This window comes from Ammospiza nelsoni, chromosome 3, assembly GCF_027579445.1.
Source record: "Ammospiza nelsoni isolate bAmmNel1 chromosome 3, bAmmNel1.pri, whole genome shotgun sequence".
Classification (NCBI taxonomy): domain Eukaryota; kingdom Metazoa; phylum Chordata; class Aves; order Passeriformes; family Passerellidae; genus Ammospiza; species Ammospiza nelsoni.
The window spans coordinates 63,785,027-63,800,422 of NC_080635.1; the positions used below are offsets into that span (position 1 = coordinate 63,785,027).

At 35.9% G+C, this 15,396-nt stretch overlaps 1 protein-coding gene across 27 annotated transcripts in view; it reads left to right on the forward strand.

The window, feature by feature from the left end:
• TRDN (triadin) overlaps positions 1-15,396 on the forward strand; it is a 225,163-nt gene that overhangs the window by 170,219 nt on the left and 39,548 nt on the right. For all 27 annotated transcript variants that reach the window (XM_059467562.1, XM_059467539.1, XM_059467542.1 and 24 more), the window contains one exon: positions 3,554-3,583. In XM_059467562.1, the coding sequence (XP_059323545.1) occupies positions 3,554-3,583 (30 nt within the window). The remainder of the gene's footprint in view (positions 1-3,553; positions 3,584-15,396) is intronic.

The following is a 15,396-nucleotide window of genomic DNA, read 5'->3' on the forward strand; positions in this document are numbered from 1 at the left end:
AATTCACCATGTAAATCCAGGAAAGTACCAAAGTATTGCTTCAGACAAGTCACTGAAAAAGTTTCTTCCATATGCAAATGCATTAGGAAAAAGACATATAATGTTCTAAAGCTATTGCATAAATCAAAGCTGCAACTCATCTAGAGTGTTGTGTACAAAACCCTTACATGATAACGTGGCACTGGAGTGGGCTAGGAAAAACAACAAAAGTCTCATACAAGGTGAAATAGGAAAGATTCAAGATTTCCTCTGAGATTAATTAGTATGATCATGATAAGACTGAAAATCACAAATCTAAGTCAAGGGCTCTTTAGAAATGACACAGAGGAACTGGATATCTGTATGGAAATGTAATTTTCATCATTAATTGCACATTTAGAAATAAAGTTAAACTTCCTGTTTCAGGATGGAAACCAATTGCTTCTTATAAGAAAATAAAGGGAATATTTGTAGAAGAAGACACTTTTATGACAGTATTTAGACTAAACATCTGTTTCTGGCTATTTCTGGGTCATAAAGCTACATAGAAAAACTGGTTTTGAGTAGGAACCAGTGTTTTGAAGTTTATTGCTGCTTTCAAGGTATCTTCACGATTTTGAAAAGGTTTGTGTTTGCTCAACAGCTCAGAAAAAAGTCCTTTGGAAACACCACTATGTAAGAGATTGAAGGACTGCTGGTGATAAAGGTTCAAGTTTCTGATAAAAGCCTTAAACAATGGAGCAGTCTTAAACTTGAATATTTTTCCTCCTTGAAAATACTTACTGCATTATCACAGTTTTCTGACCTTTCCACCACTGGAATTTACCTTTCTTTTCCCACTCTACACTAAAAAAAAAAAAAAAAAATTTTCACAGGGTCCTCCATGGCTTGTAATAATTTTTTTAACCTATTCACAAAACCTAAAATATTACAATGCTCATTTCTGGTTTCTGCAATAGTTGTCAATCTAAATTTGTAATTCCATAACATGGTGTGTATATTCTTAATAAATGTATTTTGCTTTGTATACCATCTATATTAACTGAAAAAGTATGATTGGATTTGGATAGGCCTAGAAAAGACAGACTATGATTTAAGGTTGTTAATAGAGCCCTCCTTGAATAGCGCTGTGTACAAATTCGTAATTCAAGAACAGCAAGACAGGTCTCTTCAGTACAGAGAGAAAAACAAGTTGACTCAAGAATTAGCTCTTTCTCCAAATAATCAGGGTAAAAAGCACACAGCCAAGGGAATCTCTTACATTGGAGCATCACATTTTCTAGCTCATCACTCTGTTTCATGCCCTTCCCTCAATAGCTACCATGAATTATGCAGCAGGTACTCTGGCCTTTCATCACCTGAAAACCAAGTTCCTTGGGTAAACTGTCCATCTTTTTGCCACTTTTCAGACTCAGACACATTGTTCAGTTTCTGAAAGAGCAATGTAAAGAACAGTGTTCTGCCCCTTTTCATTCATTCCTTATCATTTTACATTTGAGCAGCAGGATTTGACCAGAGCAATGCTACTGGCTACAGTGGTCAAAATGAGGCCTCTTCTGCCTCATGAGATTTATTGAGTATTTACAGTACATCCCATCAGAAAGACTGTGGCCAAGGTGACAATTCCAGCAGATGTGCCAACAGGCTACAATAGCATGCTAGCAGAAGCTGGCCAGCCCTAAGTGCAGCGGCAGGCGTGGAGGGGCCCTGCTCTGCCTGGGGAGCAGAAGGGCACTGAGCCACATGCCATGAGACGGCAGCACAGAAGGCAGCAGGAGCACAGAGGTGCACTGCACATTCACCTATAAGCCCTTCCCAGAGTCTCAGTATTTGGGGTTTCTGTTGATTTGGGAGTCGCTTCAAAACACCACAAGTGGCAATATAAGTATGCCTTTCAAAAGCCATTGAGGCTCCTGTAGCGGTCTCTGGGGGTAAAAGCTACTCACTCTGCTGTAACCACAGTTTGGGAAATGTGCACAGCACAGCTCTGATACACCCATTACCTAAAAAAAGGGAAGTGATTGCAAAGAGGACTGGATCCTGGATGCCTTATGCCAGATTTTCACTGATTCTAGTCACGAAACCTTTTTTTTTGAGCACATTCTTGAGATGCTTAAAATTTATCTAATTCTCTAAAAGAGGGTAGGTAGTACAAAACATGAAAAATTTTGAAATCAGAATATTTTTGTCACAGGCCATTGATAAATAGCATTTTAGTAATTCAAGGTTTAACCAGCTCCTTCTTGACCCTTTATATCTAAATGTACAAACAGTTTGCAGTAAAATGATTTCTCATTTTAAGAACACTGAAGAGACGGAGACCAGCACACAAAATGCAAACATTTGAAACCACTAGGGAGTGTCTGCCCTCTTCTGACCTCATGTTCCTTGATTTCTGTCCTATACCAGGGCACATTATCCAATAATTGCAGAATTACACTTATGCTTGTTTCATTTCCAGTTCCAATGCCATATCAGACCCATTCATATCAGCAGCCAGGTGCTGAACACCCTTTTCTGGGAAAGTACAGGCTCTGAATCCTAATTTCTCTCTCTTCTTTTGCCTGCAAATGCTAGCCTAAGGCAGAGGCTTACTAAGACCACTTCTATCATACATTTCAAAATAAGGTGACATCTGTAACTACATTTTTAGAAGTTTTGGTCCTATAAATGTGGGCTGGGGAATGGGTAGTGCATGGATTTTGAAGAGCTTTAAGGATAAGCTTGGCTGATCTCCATCAGAGTTGCAGCAGTTATCTGTAAATGCAGGTAACTCATTTTAGCCACCTCATCCCTTTTAGTAAAATTTTGTTATGGTTTCACAGCACTCATTGTAGATGTATGCAAGGTCTTAATGCAATACTGGGCTGAGTTTTAGGGAACTTTTATTCTGTCTCCAGAGTCTGAATCTTGGGCACACATCACAGCTTCCAGTGAGGAACTAATTCCAGGTTTTTAAAATTTGGTTTAAATTTTAAAGTATAAGTTTTCTTCCAGTCTCTTTCCCATTTTCCTTCCCACAAAACTCATGCTATGGGGTTTATAGGTGGGATTGCTGGATAATCAGGTCTTGAAAGTCTCAATATTGGGCAGAGGCTCAGAAACATAATTTCAGGCAGTTTTTTATGTCTTATTTTATGCTCTTTTTTAACATTACAATTTCTAATAGCACAAAAGTACGTATTTGTCCTAAACTGATGATGTCTCATAACCTTTCTCTATACTCCTCTTACCCCTTGACATTTCAATCTATCCTCCTCCTTCATTGTTGATTTTGAAATATTCGCTCTATGACTCTCTCCCATTCTCAATGTATGGGAGGAAGATGACCATGACTAAAATTTTGTGTGAGGATGCAGAAAGCTGGAATATGCTCTTATCAATAGCAGAGCTGGGTGTCTGTGAGGAAATGTTTCTGTTTCTTCATCTGGCAAAGAAATGTATTCCTTTATGGCATAATATATGTATGATTTGATATATGTGCACAAATTTTCATATAGGTGCTTGAATTATTTCTACTGATACTGCTATTAACTTCAATTTTGGAAACACTGTATTTTTGTTTCTGTTGCAGCTGCAGTGAAAAAGGAGGGGGAGAAGAAAGGTAAATCAATCTCTTCCCTTGACTGAAACATCTTTCAGGCTGTGACTGCTGTGAGAAATGTTTCTTTCGTTCAGTGATACAATTGTGATGATTTACAGCATTGTGATGACATACAGCACCGCGTGTGCTACCATCAGCCAACTTTATCTGCTCCTGCCGGGATAACACTGTTGTCATTTCCACTGTTGGTAGCTCCTTTTTAAAACAGGCCAATACAGACCAGTGTCAGACACTTCCTCATTCTGGCTGGGAGGAAAATGAAAGGCCTTTGTTACCACGTTAGGATTTGTCAAAGAGATGAAAACTTGCAGTGCACCATGCATGCTGACCTGGCTGCTTGTTCTTTGCAGAAGTTGCTTTTCTAGGCACATTTAATTTCCTCTTTTCACATATATATGGAGCTTGCATGTAACCTTTGCTGAAGTCATTCTCTGATATTTTAACAGATTAGTGGAAAAATTTGCCCTAAATCAGAACAAAAGATATTACTTTTATTTAAAGATAAATATAATGTATTTATCAGAACCTAAATCTCTATTTATATGTTGTCTTTCTGAATAAGATTTGCTGAGTTAAAACTTTTTTTTCCTAATTTTCTTAATTTATTCAAACAGCAAAAATAATTTGAAATAATTGCACTGAGGTGGTATTTTTTTAACCAGTTCAACTTTATTGAGTACTGGGCTTATAAATCTTGTCTTTCTCACTAAATAGAGCAATGGGAACATTTTCAGAACATACCCATATATTTCTTAGGATTATTCAGGATTCTTTTTTTATGAGAAAGATTTTTTATTCAATGAGAAAAAAAATAGCTCTTTATTATTGATGGGAGATTTGGTGTGGGGAGAGGGGGCCTAGGGCGTGTCATTTGCCAGTTGGAAATTCTATGATTACTCCATTGTAATAGTACAATGGAGCCAATCTTTACTGTCCATACATGAAGACATTTTCAATCCTACTAATTTATTGGTTTTTTCTGTTATCCCTGTATAGAGCTGTTAACTGAACTGGAAAAAAAAAATTACGGTCTCAACTGTTTTATCAGCTCATGAGTGAAATCTTGGCTGCGTTGATGTTAGCGGCAAAATTCCCATTCACTCCACTGAGGCCAAAATTTCACTTCATGTCTTTAACAGAACAATAAAATTAATTTCAGTTATCAAAAACAACCTTGCTTAATAGGTATTAAGCAGGATATTTTGTTCAAAGATTAATTTGCAGCAACTGAGGCGTGAAAGGTAGCACATGAAGCAGGGAGAATCAGAAAACTGGCAGCTACTCATAGAGCCATTGGTTTTCAGATATCAAAATTTCTGCAGTTTTCAAAAACATGAGCTGCTACATCCTTGATGGAAAGAAAAGAATGAGGTAATTTTTAAGGGCGCTACTTCTCCCACCCTTGTCAGATTGTGGGCCCATTCTTTTACAGAAGAACACCAAGGGAATTTGTTTAAAACATCTAGTGCTCATTTTCCATCAGCTAGGATTTTCTTCCCCCTTAACCAAAATCTTCCCCAGCAAAACTGATTGAAAAATGCATTTTTCATGAACAATCTTTGAAGTTAGATTGATTTTTCCATTTCATTTTCTTTTCTATATTTCTTTTGCTTAAAAAATTTTCCTTTGATTTCTTAGTTGAAAGGATTTTGCAACAAGTATGTCTAGGCTACTTTCATGCACCTGGCTCGGGCTGTATCTCATCCTGCTGGTTACCACCAACGTATTTCACAGAAACATGGAAGTATGAACTGAAATTCAGTTTTAGTAATTCTTATGATTATCATCCCTTTATTTATTTTTTGGATTATACCACCCTCTGGTTTTCTGAGATCATAACCAACACTGTCAGCAAGGAAGGTAGTGATTCTAGTGAAAAAAATGCCAGAAAAATGATATCTTCCAGTGACTAAAGCGAACTGGTTCAGTGATGTTCATGCCTTTAGTAAATATGCACTAAACTGAAAAACTGGAGAGAAATAATAAGGCCTCTTCCAAAAAATGAACACGCCATGCTTTAGTTGCCATGCTTTCTCATCTAGCTTCCCCGTCTCTGCAGGCCTCATACAGAAAATATTGCATGCTACTAGCTAACTCCAAATGTGATAAGGTTTTATTTATTTCTGCTTATTCTGTTGTCACAAGAAATTGCTCTAGGCTGCATGTGTATTCCTCTGACTGGCAATAAAAAAGGGTAATGTTCACTGGTTTTGCTTAAGGACACAGTATTTTTTGCACAGCTGCAAAAATAATAGAAGTAGCCAGGCAGCGCTCTAAATTGACTGGCTCATTATCCAAAATATATTGCAGTGGTAGCATGCACAGTTCAAACAGCACTTTACCATTTCTCCTGTGAATCATACAGCACACACACTGTACTCTACATGAAGATTTCTCCAATTATTTTGTCCTATTCAAATACATCCCTCATCTAGAAAAACAAGAATAATGAGCCATACAGAGTGACAAGCCATCATAAAAGAGAAGAAGATGGAATGATGCTTTCAGTCAGTGGTACATTCTGTGCATAGCATAAATCAGACTTGAAGGAGCTGGCAAGAGACAAAAAAGAACAAAATTAAGTTGGAGAAAGATTACATATTGTGCTGATTTCTCCAAATATGGATAATACTAACAGGAACCTTGAGGCACAATTAATGCATGAAATTTAGGCATTCACTATTTCTCTTTCAAAGGTTAGGTCTCTAGGACTTTGTGACCAAAGTCCTAGAAAATGGGCAGCTTTACCTTCCAACATCATGTTATGCCTTCTTTCAACATGTGTGGGATAGAGAAGCTGTCACAGAAATGTGTAAATGTTGTCAATTCTAAAAGGGCAAGAGGCAGAAAACCTTAGCATGAGGAAGGCACTTCCAAAATTTCCCAAGAGCAAATCTGGCTCCCAGTACACAAAAATTTTTAACTCTTGCTAATAATTCAAAGCATGTGAGCAAGAAATCAAACTAATTTAAATAGACCCAGGGGTTGGTGAAGTGATATAAATCCCATAATTTCCAGGGCATCTCCAGAAAACAGTAAACAGAAATGCAACATGCTGAAATGTTTCAGCATTTTTTCACATTTAATTGTCACTTTTAAATTAAATAAATATTAAAAATTACTTTTTTTTTCTATAAACGAAAAGAGTATTTTCATATTTCAAAAATGTTTTATAACTACAGAGGGTTACAAAAATCCTTGTTTGGAATAGAGCCAGATCAAAGAAAACGTCAAGTTTTCCTAGTTCTGCATAAAGTAAAATTTCTTATTTCATTTCATATCTCCCATATCCTATATATTTCTGACTATAGTGGACATGGACTGAGTTGGGGACGTCAAGCAAGTAAGAGCAGTGAGTTGTCTCTCAGACAACTCAGAAGTCAGTGTCAGAAAGTCTTGTTTTGTAAAGATTCTTTACATCTGTGTTTCTAGTGGACCAAACAGGATTCAGCCAATCCCTGTGGTTGCTCATTCTCACAAGCACATGTAAGAACACTCTCATTTCTGAAAGTGAACCTAAGCTGCCAGGGAGTTGGTTTCTCCATCCTCCCTGGAGCTAATGAGCAAGAGACAGAGAGCAAACTCTGCCTTGCTCCTGAGAGCACATCCAATTCAAGACCTCTGTGAGTCTCACCTGCTCTGTAGACTGCCTACAGTCAGATATTAGGAAGACTTGCAAGTTAGTGAGATGCAGGTCCTGGTTGCCTGTCAGTAGCAGCACTCCCACTCTGATTTTCAGCGTTAACACTCTGACACCTTGCTCTTAAGTTCATTTACTAGTTTTTAGAAAGCAAAATGAAAATCATATTCATGTAACAAGTTTCATCAAAATAAATTGACAGGAGAGTATGTAGGATTACATTTAGTCTTTTTCTCAATAAATGCATTGTGGTGTAAAAATGTATAACATCTGAGTGCAGCTAAAATCAAACAAAAGGAGAAAATGGGCACGCCATGAACATTCAAGCTCCAAACTATACCTTTTTGTCAATTCAGTACAGAACAATTTCTTTCTAGTACTCCTTGTAATGGTACTGTATGGCTTGGAAGATGCTGCTCTGCATACAGAGCGTGCAATAAACTGGCCAAGGCACAGTGGCATCCCTTTTCAATATATATAAAAATCAAGATGCTTTCCAAATTGAAAAAAAAAAACAAAAGCAAAAAACAAAAAAAAAAAAAAAAAAAAAAAAAAAAACCAAAAAAAAAAAAAAAAAAAAAAAACAAAATAGGGGGATTTCAGAGCTGCTTAGTTTTGTAATTGACCAGAAAAACTGGAAGTCAGCCATCTTATTCATAAAGCAAATGGTCATGGTAGCATGGGATTTCTGCTCAGCTGCAGATGCCACTGGTTCAAGATGAATCACAGCCTCACTATGTCATTTCCTAACAAGAGTCAAAAGATAAGAACGTAAAGTATCTGATTCTGTAACTGCAAAGTGTATTACATAGACTCTTAATAGAACTTTTAGTCCTGAACAAAGGAATCAAAAACCCCAAATCATTATAAATACTTTTAAAATAATTTTCTTAAATTAGGGTCAAAAATTCTGCATTATGTTCTAGAAAATAATAAATACAGCCATATGCTAGTATGCTGTTGAAACTATTAGTGATATTTTGACCAGCTGAAAGCAGGCAGCTCTCTCAAAGGAAAAAGTCACTGAAATAGCCACAAGATGGAGCCCAAAGGATCTTCCAAACTGAAGATAATATTGTCATCCTGCATCAGATTAAGAGTTAAATAAAGTGATTTTACTGAAGAACACTCGACAGGAATCTTGAACTGCAAACAAGACATTTTTCAATGCAAATCCACTCTTGACTTAAGATGTTTTCAATTTGATAGATGGCTGCCCATGCACTAATAAGCTTTGATTTCCCATGCTAAAATATCAAGTCCCCAGCATTTTCAAGGAATATTGATGAACATGTAATTTATATTAAATAAAGAAAATATCTGAGGAGACTAAATCAGTTAACTGAATTTTGCTGGACCACTGTTTGCCTTGTCTCTACTTTCTTAGGGATATAAATAATTTATGTCAGTTTTACAGGGTTATGTGAGACTTAATGATCTGCACAATCTCTGGTTAGTGATGGACAGAAGTTCCCATGTTGCAGATATTTCAGTGGGATAAGATATGACCCATTCAATATAAGTAGGTAGAGGAATGACTATCTGAAGCTCATGACGATTCACTGAATTCATAAATTTTAACAACTTTTTTAGATACTCAGATTAATGTAATCATTAAGAAACTTTACCTCATGCAAACTTTATGTCTAAAGTTGTAAATCTGCATTGAAACTGTTCACCCTAGTCTCAGTTTAAGGCTGATAGAGAGAAATAAGCATCTGCAAAGAGTGTTTAATCTGTCTTGTATCTGTGTCAGAATGCAATTACTTGCCCCTCTGGAGATATTTACATTTCTCACCCATTAATAAAAGGGAACATAGTTTAGGTTTAGTAACAAGAATAGAGAACAAACATCAGTGAATATTAGGATTGTTTGTTGCTAATTAACAACTTTCCCTCTCTTAAAATCTGACATCGAAAGAGAAGTGAGAAGAAGGAGCAAGTTATTTGTAGATCTTAAAAACTGATTGAATATCCACTCTCACTGTACTTAGATGGAGAATCTAATGCAAATATTTAATCTAGGCATTTTAACAATAAGGTGAAATCTCCGTGTTTATCTACCTAACACCTCTATGTACTCTCAGTTGAAGCACATAAAACTAGTGATGTTACCTTGCATCCATGTTTTTACAAAAAATGCCGATACTTTAATTTTTAGTAGGATTTACAAAAACCGTACAACTAATCAGTTGTAACCTTGGTTACAGTTGACCAATTGGTTACAATTGTAACCTCGATTGGTTACAACTTTGTAATCTATTCAAGTCAAATTAAGATTACTTTTAAATTTTATAAAATAACAAATCTGTAATATTATTCATATTGATAGATCTGGCATAACATTTCAATTGCAGTTATGATTACAGCTTGTGTTAATTGCTCTTACTTGCATTAAAGCACAACAGTAATTTATTCAGCCCCTGCTACTAAAAACTGGAGTCAGTTAAACTACTGTTTTAATGATTATGAAACAGCTGTGATTTCTGAAGAAAGAGTGTAGCTCTGTGTAATTGGTGGCCTGGGTTGTTACTGTAAGTTAGGTATAACACATATATATTGGCATCATTTCAGAAACACATCTGTCAATCAGTGTAATATGCTTGAACACCTGCATATCCACACAACACATGTTTAATTGGCTAAAAATTTCCCCATGGGATAAACTATTACTTTATTGCTCTGCACAAAGATGTGTGCAAATGAATGCTCAGAGGTATTCTATTCAGATACAATTCCAGAATGAATAGTTCTTCTACCGTCAATCTACCTTTCTTTTTCTTATCTATGCAGACATCATTTGCAGAAATGTACTTTTACAGCGTCGTAATTAAAGCAAAAGCTGTGATCAGCAGCATTTCATGAGGAACAAAGATGGTTCAGTACATTCTGCCTCTAGAAGTTACTCATTAGCCCTGTACTTTAATCACCACGTTGATTTTAGTAGCACCCTGGGAAAAGTCCATTTTTCAAAAGTCAATTAATTTTTATTGTTCTCCACCCCTTATATCAACTAATCTTTCCTTCAAAATTCTTCTTTTCAAGATTTCCATGGTCATCTTATTCTTTTCTAATTTATTATTGTTTCACATTTATTTAATAACATATGTAAATATATTTTCAGCCATTATTAGGCTCTTAAAAATCCAGTCATAGATAAGAAGGACCTCAGCTAAGAAGTTCCTTTTCAAAGTGGTAACATGGACTCTGGACCTAGGGGGGTTAGTTTGCCAGCTTTCACCAATAACAGGCATTATGACTGAAGATTGAATTATAACAAATATTAACATCAGCAAGAGGTGCTACATTTGGTTCCAATTTTTTATAGAGTGGTGAACATTTTTTGCATAAACTAACGTCTATATTCTGAAAAATCATTCTAACATCCTATAAACTTCAGTCTGCCTGATTTCACTCAGTTGCCCTTTAAGAGTCAATAATTCATGTTGCAATAAAGACATCCCAAGCTCCACTGTGTTTTGCCTTAGCTATATGCAGATGTAAAACTGATATTTCTAAAAGTGAAAGCTTGTTAGCATACTTTCCCTCATCTCTATGTTCCCATTCCAAGTTTCAGGGAACAGCACATGAAAACGTCAGAAGCTGAGGATGATATTGAGAGGAAGCTCTTCAGGTCTTTCAGCACACGTGCCTAAAGATGAAATGCATTAACGCAGCAGATGTACCTCATCTACATTTGACTGAAATTTTATTCTTTCCAGCTCTGTTGATGGAAGATTTGTCCTCCTGGGATAGTAGGACTTATACTACTTTAAAGATATTAGTTTTCAGTGCCATCATGCAAGATTGCTGTTTCAACAACTTACATTTCCCAGAGCATTTCTATTGTTTAAGTGACAAACTGGGAAAGAGAGAAAGATTGGGATCATTACTAATGATTCCTAAAGGCATGCATCTCAGATTGAAGCTAAAGCAATTCCTCTTATTAAAAGTCATTTAAAAATGTTGGAAACGTCTCTACTTCTTTGCTACTTCTATTATATTTACACTATGATAAAGTTTCTCCCTTCCCTATTACTTTTTGTTTTTCCCTGTTATATAATGTACTCTTGAACTGCCATTTAAAGACATAGTCTTAAAAAACAAGTTGTTCTAGACAACGTCAACAAAATCCTCCAAAACCAAAAGTCAGCTCATTTTCCAATATGCAGCCCTGAGGTATAAAACAAACCAAACAGCAAGGACACAAACACGACAGCTCTAGGAAAGCAGATAGATATCTTGGGCTAGGCTGCTCTGGTAAAGAAAACAAAGCAGAAAGAACTGAGAGCAGCCTTACAGCTTTTTTTAATGGAAAGTGGCAATAGGAAGATGAGTTTGTTGCAAGTGAATACCATATAGGGTCTAATATCAATGGTTAAGTATTCATGATAGTGGAAAACCATGGCATTTTAGGAGGGTTTGTCTCAACAACTTATCCTATTACTATACTTCAGCCGCTGCTGTTAGAGTGATCCATGGAAATCTGTGGAGATGCACAGAGTCAGTGGAGCATTCCTAGACCAAGAGACCAAGCTCTCCACTTCCCTACAAATATTCCAGACAGACTTAATCACTTAGCATTTCATACTTGTCATGTTGATGTGGTATAATATTTCCTTAATGTTTAGAAGCCTGGAAAAATATCCTGGAAAATACTAGGTTTAAAGCAAACCAGAAATTAAAAATGGATGTTGAAGGGAATTAAGAGATCCTGTGAGGACAAGGCTCTTGCAGCATGCAGTGTATTTTAATCATATACCAGCTTCCCCTATTTGTGTCACCACCACACACTTCTTGCTTGCTTTATTTTGACTCGTCCACAGGGTAACTCTTGGTCATACTCTGTCAAGGCAATTTTTTAATGTAAAGCAGAGATCAGGATGAGCACAAGCCATTCTCGTTTTAGGAATGCTGCTGCAGCTAATCTGGTTTTTGAGCCACATTTTTAGACATATGCTCAGTAGACTGGCTTTGCAACACAGTCTGCCTGCTCCTCATCTAGCCAGAAGAACTTGAGTAAGACACAGGCAGATATGACAGATCAGGTCTGCTGATCTAAAAAATTTATGCAAACATTTGACTTCTCCTTTGAATGGCAAAGAGTACAGACAACAACTTCACAAATGTAGGGAACTGCTCCTTAACAGAGTGGTAAATCCTAATAATCCCTGTTTTTCTGAATTTATTTTCTGAGACATATAAGGAATGTATTTTATTCTGTTTGACTTTTTTATAATACAGTTGCGCTACAGTTTGAAAAACTTTGACCTAACTAGACCAAAACTGTCTTATTTAAATTATGCACAATGATGTGGTCTCTTTAGATCTTGAAACTTAAATTTGGAAGGAAAAATGCCCACTAATTTGTCCAAAGGACAAATAGTTCATTGGTCTGTATTTCAGGGAGAATGAACTCATATTAAGTAGGGAAAACAAATTTTGGCTTTGTCATGATGCATAAACTGGAAAGTATGCATTTCAAATTTTGATAATTATATTAGAAGATTCCTGTTGATCTTGATCTCTCTCTTGGCCTGTAATGTCATTACAGATTAACATGGTGTGCTGTGTATTCATGCAATGTCCAGTCCAAAACATGATAAACAATCTCTGTGCCGTCTTTAAAGGGAAATAAACCAGGCTCTTACTTTGTCTAATGGAAAGTAAATTCCTTATTTATAATACACCTGTAACTATCTAATTGGAAATAATTTTTCCCAGCTACAGCGTGTGTTATTATTCTGGTTTTCTTAACTAAAAAAAGTACTTCTGGCATTGCTTTTATTTCCTGCACAACATATTCTTTTCTTACAGAATGTGCACACTCACAAAGGTATTTGCTATCTGAATGGCAAATACCTGTTATCCAGATGGAAAATAGACATTATAATCAAAAAGCACATTCTGCTTTTAGCTTTACCAATTTATGGTTCAATGAAATGCAGGATTTCATTTCTGAACCTGTATCAGAATCTAATTTACAAAAATTTGCCATATATAATTAATACCCTTGTGGCATTCAGAATTGCAGGCAAGTAAAAAAAAATTGAAGTGAAAAACAGCAAGATATCTATGAAGTCTATTTTCCAAGTTTAATTTAGAATGGCAGAAAAGACATTGCAAATTTTTGCTGGGAGTAGAACCATATAATTTCATTGATCCATTCTTATGTAGCTTCAAATACTTCATCAAAAATCCAACTGTTTTCATTTGATTCAAATCTGACCTCCTCTAGTACAATTTAAATGTTAAACAAATGAAGATAAAACACTTACTTAGGACTGAATTTTCTGCCATTGTGAACAATAAGTACTTTTTTACCCAGTAGGTAGTCCTGTTAGCTAATGACATCAGAACAACCGTTTGAAATGAGACAAAGATTTGATTTAGCCCAAAACCCTCTCGCCATCAGCGGCCAAAACAAAAAATGCTTGTTTGCACTTCCAGTGCAAGATACTACATGAAGTGGGTGAGATTCCCAGAGGTGCATAACACAACCTTTAATTTCTCACCCTTTAGGCAAAATTACATATATTATTACACACTTTGCTGAGTCTGACCTGGACTATCATCTTGCCATTTTCACTAAGTAGAATAAAAATCAAGGTACCCATGCTATAGATAATTGCGATACTATAAAACTGAATCTAATGGTGTTGGGATTTCATTTTTCAACTCTCTGCTTAGTCTATATGTCATTTGAGTTGCATTTTTTAATGAGATCATGACACACAAGAAGGACAATATTAATATTGAATTGACTGAAATAACAGTTAGCAAAACAGAAAGGTTTATTTTTATGGCCCAAATACCATTTCAAAATTTTGCCTCGATGTTTCATTTTGGCTTTTTTATAGAAAAACTATAGATATTTTTTAGAATAACCAACACTCTAGAGACTTAGCTTTAGAATATCTTCATTATTTCATCAAAATATCTGGTAGAAATATCCCTGAGTGTTATGCCAGAAATAAGGAAGCTGGAGTTTTAGGCAAAGCATAGATAGCAGTAATCTCAGTCTTCAGTCTGTCTTGATGCCCACATTATACAAATTAGTCTAATTAATGCTTCCACAGAAAAGATGGAAAAGGACAATGGAGATACTTTCACAAACTTCAAGGACCAGACTTTAGCTGAGTTCCTATTGTTTTAAACATTCTCTGTGGCTGATATTTACCAGCATAAAAGGGGAAATAATTGTATTGGCTTCACTGGAAAGTTAAGGAGTAATGGTTTTGTTTTGATTTTAGTCAGATATTAGAAAAGGATGTTATTACAAAAGTTTGCTTGTAAAATTTGCTAAGCAGCATCAGTAGAGAGTATTTAAATTAACACTGTTCATATGTGGCCTAGCTCTAATTATTATGGGTGATTACTGGAAGAGTTACATGGCACAATATTCTGTATTTGTTATGTAAGTCATTACACTAGCTACTGGTATAATGTTCAGATTTGGGTTAAATATTTGCTTTGAAATTCCTTTTTTAAAATTTAAATTCATATTTCCTGAACATATCTCACTATGTCTTTTGACACAATAAAAAATTAATTTCCTCTACAAATTTCTGACATATTTAATGGAAACTCAATTGCAATAGAATTTGCCTCAGCTTATGATGCTTGGGGAACTACATTTTGGTTGGTTTTGCAATGTTAAATGAGCTTAAATTTACAAAACATTTTACTTACACATATAAAAATAATGAATGTGGCTTTGTCCATATTTTTTTTCTTTTGAACTCCTGTTTCTGATTCCTCAGTTTGCAGCAAGCATATACACTTACTTTGTATCTTTACTCTTTATTACCCAGAAAAATGTTGTAGGTTTTTTTTCACTTTGTTCTGTATACCATCTCCAGTTGCTGTCTCCTTAAATGTCCAACAACTTGGATTAGAGACTGGATATAAAATGGGAGTGGATTTTATACTGCAGGGGAAACAAGTGAAACAGAAACCCACATGCACAGCAGTTTTTGTCCCAAGTGGGAGCTGGGGAGCTCAGGAGCTCAGTGAATCACAGCTTGGGAGCTCACAGCAGCAATTTTATTGCTTGTGCTGCTGGGGCTGCAAAGGCAGCTCATCCCCTGCCCTGCTGCATCTCTCTGTGGGATTACTCTCTCTCTCACACACAGCAGACATGCAGGTGGTAGAGCCTTTTTTCTCTCAAAAA